The 1,913-nt window shown below is 16.4% G+C and overlaps 2 protein-coding genes across 2 annotated transcripts in view; both read right to left on the bottom strand.

The window, feature by feature from the left end:
- The window catches only part of LOC102679011 (7,8-dihydro-8-oxoguanine triphosphatase-like), a 2,509-nt gene extending 1,721 nt beyond the window's left edge, over nt 1-788 (bottom strand). Inside the window, exon 1 of the mRNA XM_006613196.2 lies at nt 362-788. Coding sequence (XP_006613259.1) covers nt 362-513 — 152 coding nt within the window. The 5' untranslated portion in view covers nt 514-788. The remainder of the gene's footprint in view (nt 1-361) is intronic.
- A 457-nt stretch (nt 789-1,245) lies between these two features.
- The window catches only part of LOC102679240 (probable 28S ribosomal protein S23, mitochondrial), a 1,478-nt gene continuing 810 nt past the window's right edge, over nt 1,246-1,913 (bottom strand). The window contains exons 2-4 of the mRNA XM_006613289.2: nt 1,730-1,891; nt 1,530-1,629; nt 1,246-1,359 (exon numbers count right to left, since the gene is read on the bottom strand). Coding sequence (XP_006613352.1) covers nt 1,246-1,359; nt 1,530-1,629; nt 1,730-1,891 — 376 coding nt within the window. The remainder of the gene's footprint in view (nt 1,360-1,529; nt 1,630-1,729; nt 1,892-1,913) is intronic.

Genomic DNA, 1,913 nt, shown 5'->3' with positions numbered 1-1,913 from the left:
TAAAGTAAAAAATCATATATATATCTAGTATATATATTACTTTTATTATTTTAATAAAAATGCTTTTATAAATAATATAATATTTAACTAATATTTTTTTCTTTAATTACATTTTTCATGAATCATCTTATATATTGTTAAATAGTATGATAAAAATCTTTGTTGAAATTCGTTGTTATTAATGTATTGGTTATTATGAAATATAAAATATTGTTGAATATAAGATTCTTAACTTATTACATATAGAACATATTTTCTATTTAAAATGTACACATTATTAAAAAGTTCACATATTTTAATTTATATTTTTTTTTATTGTTATAGATAAAATATTTTTTTTAAATTTTTTAAAATTATTTACCGCATAGCTCCTTGTAAAATTGATTCTCCTGGTTCTATTTTGCCGCCAAAACCATTCCATTTATCTTTTCCGAATCCTCGTTTTTTTAAACCCAATAAAATTTCTGTTGATTTTCTAATAAAAACTAATGAAAAACTTTTTCTTACAGACATTTTAATCTATTTAATAATTAATTTATTAAAAATTTAATTTTCCTTTTGAAAAATTATTAATAATAGTTTTATATAATCTTTATTTTATGCAATTTAAAACTGATTTTTATTTTTTTACTTAAATAAAAATCAACTTATCAATAAAAAATATATTATAACATAATACTATAATATAAATTTGAATGCCTTAATTTGAAAAAATACTTGGTAGGTTATGCTATTAAAAGAACGTTAAATAGAACTTGCTTATTAAGGGTAGTTTCCGAACCTATATACCATATTCTATCTCACGAAAAATTATAGAAAATTTTATAATTATCCAATTTTTTTCTATTTTTATTTGATTTATCCTTTATTATTTATTATATTATTAATATTTTTAATATTAAATTAAATTTTGCATTTAATTTAATTTAATGGTTTTTTTGAAAAAGAATAAAATGAATAAAATGATAAAAATTAAATATTTTTATTAATTTATTATGTAATAATTTATTATATATTAAATATATTATATATAATTAAAATAATAATAAAATAATTTTATATTTCTACAACAATATTTACAAAAAAAACAATGAAGAATAAATATATATTGCATATGATTAATTTTCTCTTTATTTTTACAATATGTTATTATAAATATGTATTATAAATATGTATTCTAATTCAAAATTCTATTTCTTGTTGCTCTTTGTTATCTTTAATGTCTTCATGTGATATCTATGATTATTAGTTTGATGTTGGTTTTTTGGTATTGGTTTGTTTTAGCATTGTTTTAGCATTATAAGTTTCTTTATAATTTTGCAATGCCTTTTCATATGCTTCTTCTTCTTTAATATTATCCTATTTAAAAAAAATATTATAGTTTTTTCTGATTTTTTATGTAAAATTAATTGTTATATAATTATAAAAATAATAATAATAAAAATAATAATAATAAATATAATAATAATAAAAATAATAATAAATATAATAATATTGAAAAAATACTAAAAATTTGTATCTCATATTACCTGTAAAAAATTTTTATATAAAGATAAAAAGATTTGAGTTTGCGTAACATTATCAGATTTCATATCTATTATAGGAAGTTCCATATCTTTGTGAAATTTTCTATAAAAATATATATTTGAAATGTAAACATAAATTATGTTTATTAATAATAAATATATTTATATGAATTATTTGTATGAAAATTGAAATTTTTATTTACGCTCTTATAATATCTTCAGCATAAAATATATCTTGTATTTTTTTCTGTGATGGTTTTCTAGAAAAAAGTGGTTCATCTTTTGGAGGAAAGCTTTTATATATGTTATACCATAATGGCAAATTATTTGGATGTAATGCTTCTGAGCGTACTAATGCTGTTATTCTAAAATTAATTTAAAAATATA

The sequence above is a fragment of the Apis dorsata genome, unplaced genomic scaffold (genome assembly GCF_000469605.1).
Source record: "Apis dorsata unplaced genomic scaffold, Apis dorsata 1.3 scaffold_137, whole genome shotgun sequence".
NCBI classification, from domain to species: Eukaryota; Metazoa; Arthropoda; class Insecta; order Hymenoptera; family Apidae; genus Apis; species Apis dorsata.
The sequence above is the reverse complement of the archived record's forward strand: the minus strand, read 5'-3'. Positions and strand labels throughout refer to the sequence as shown.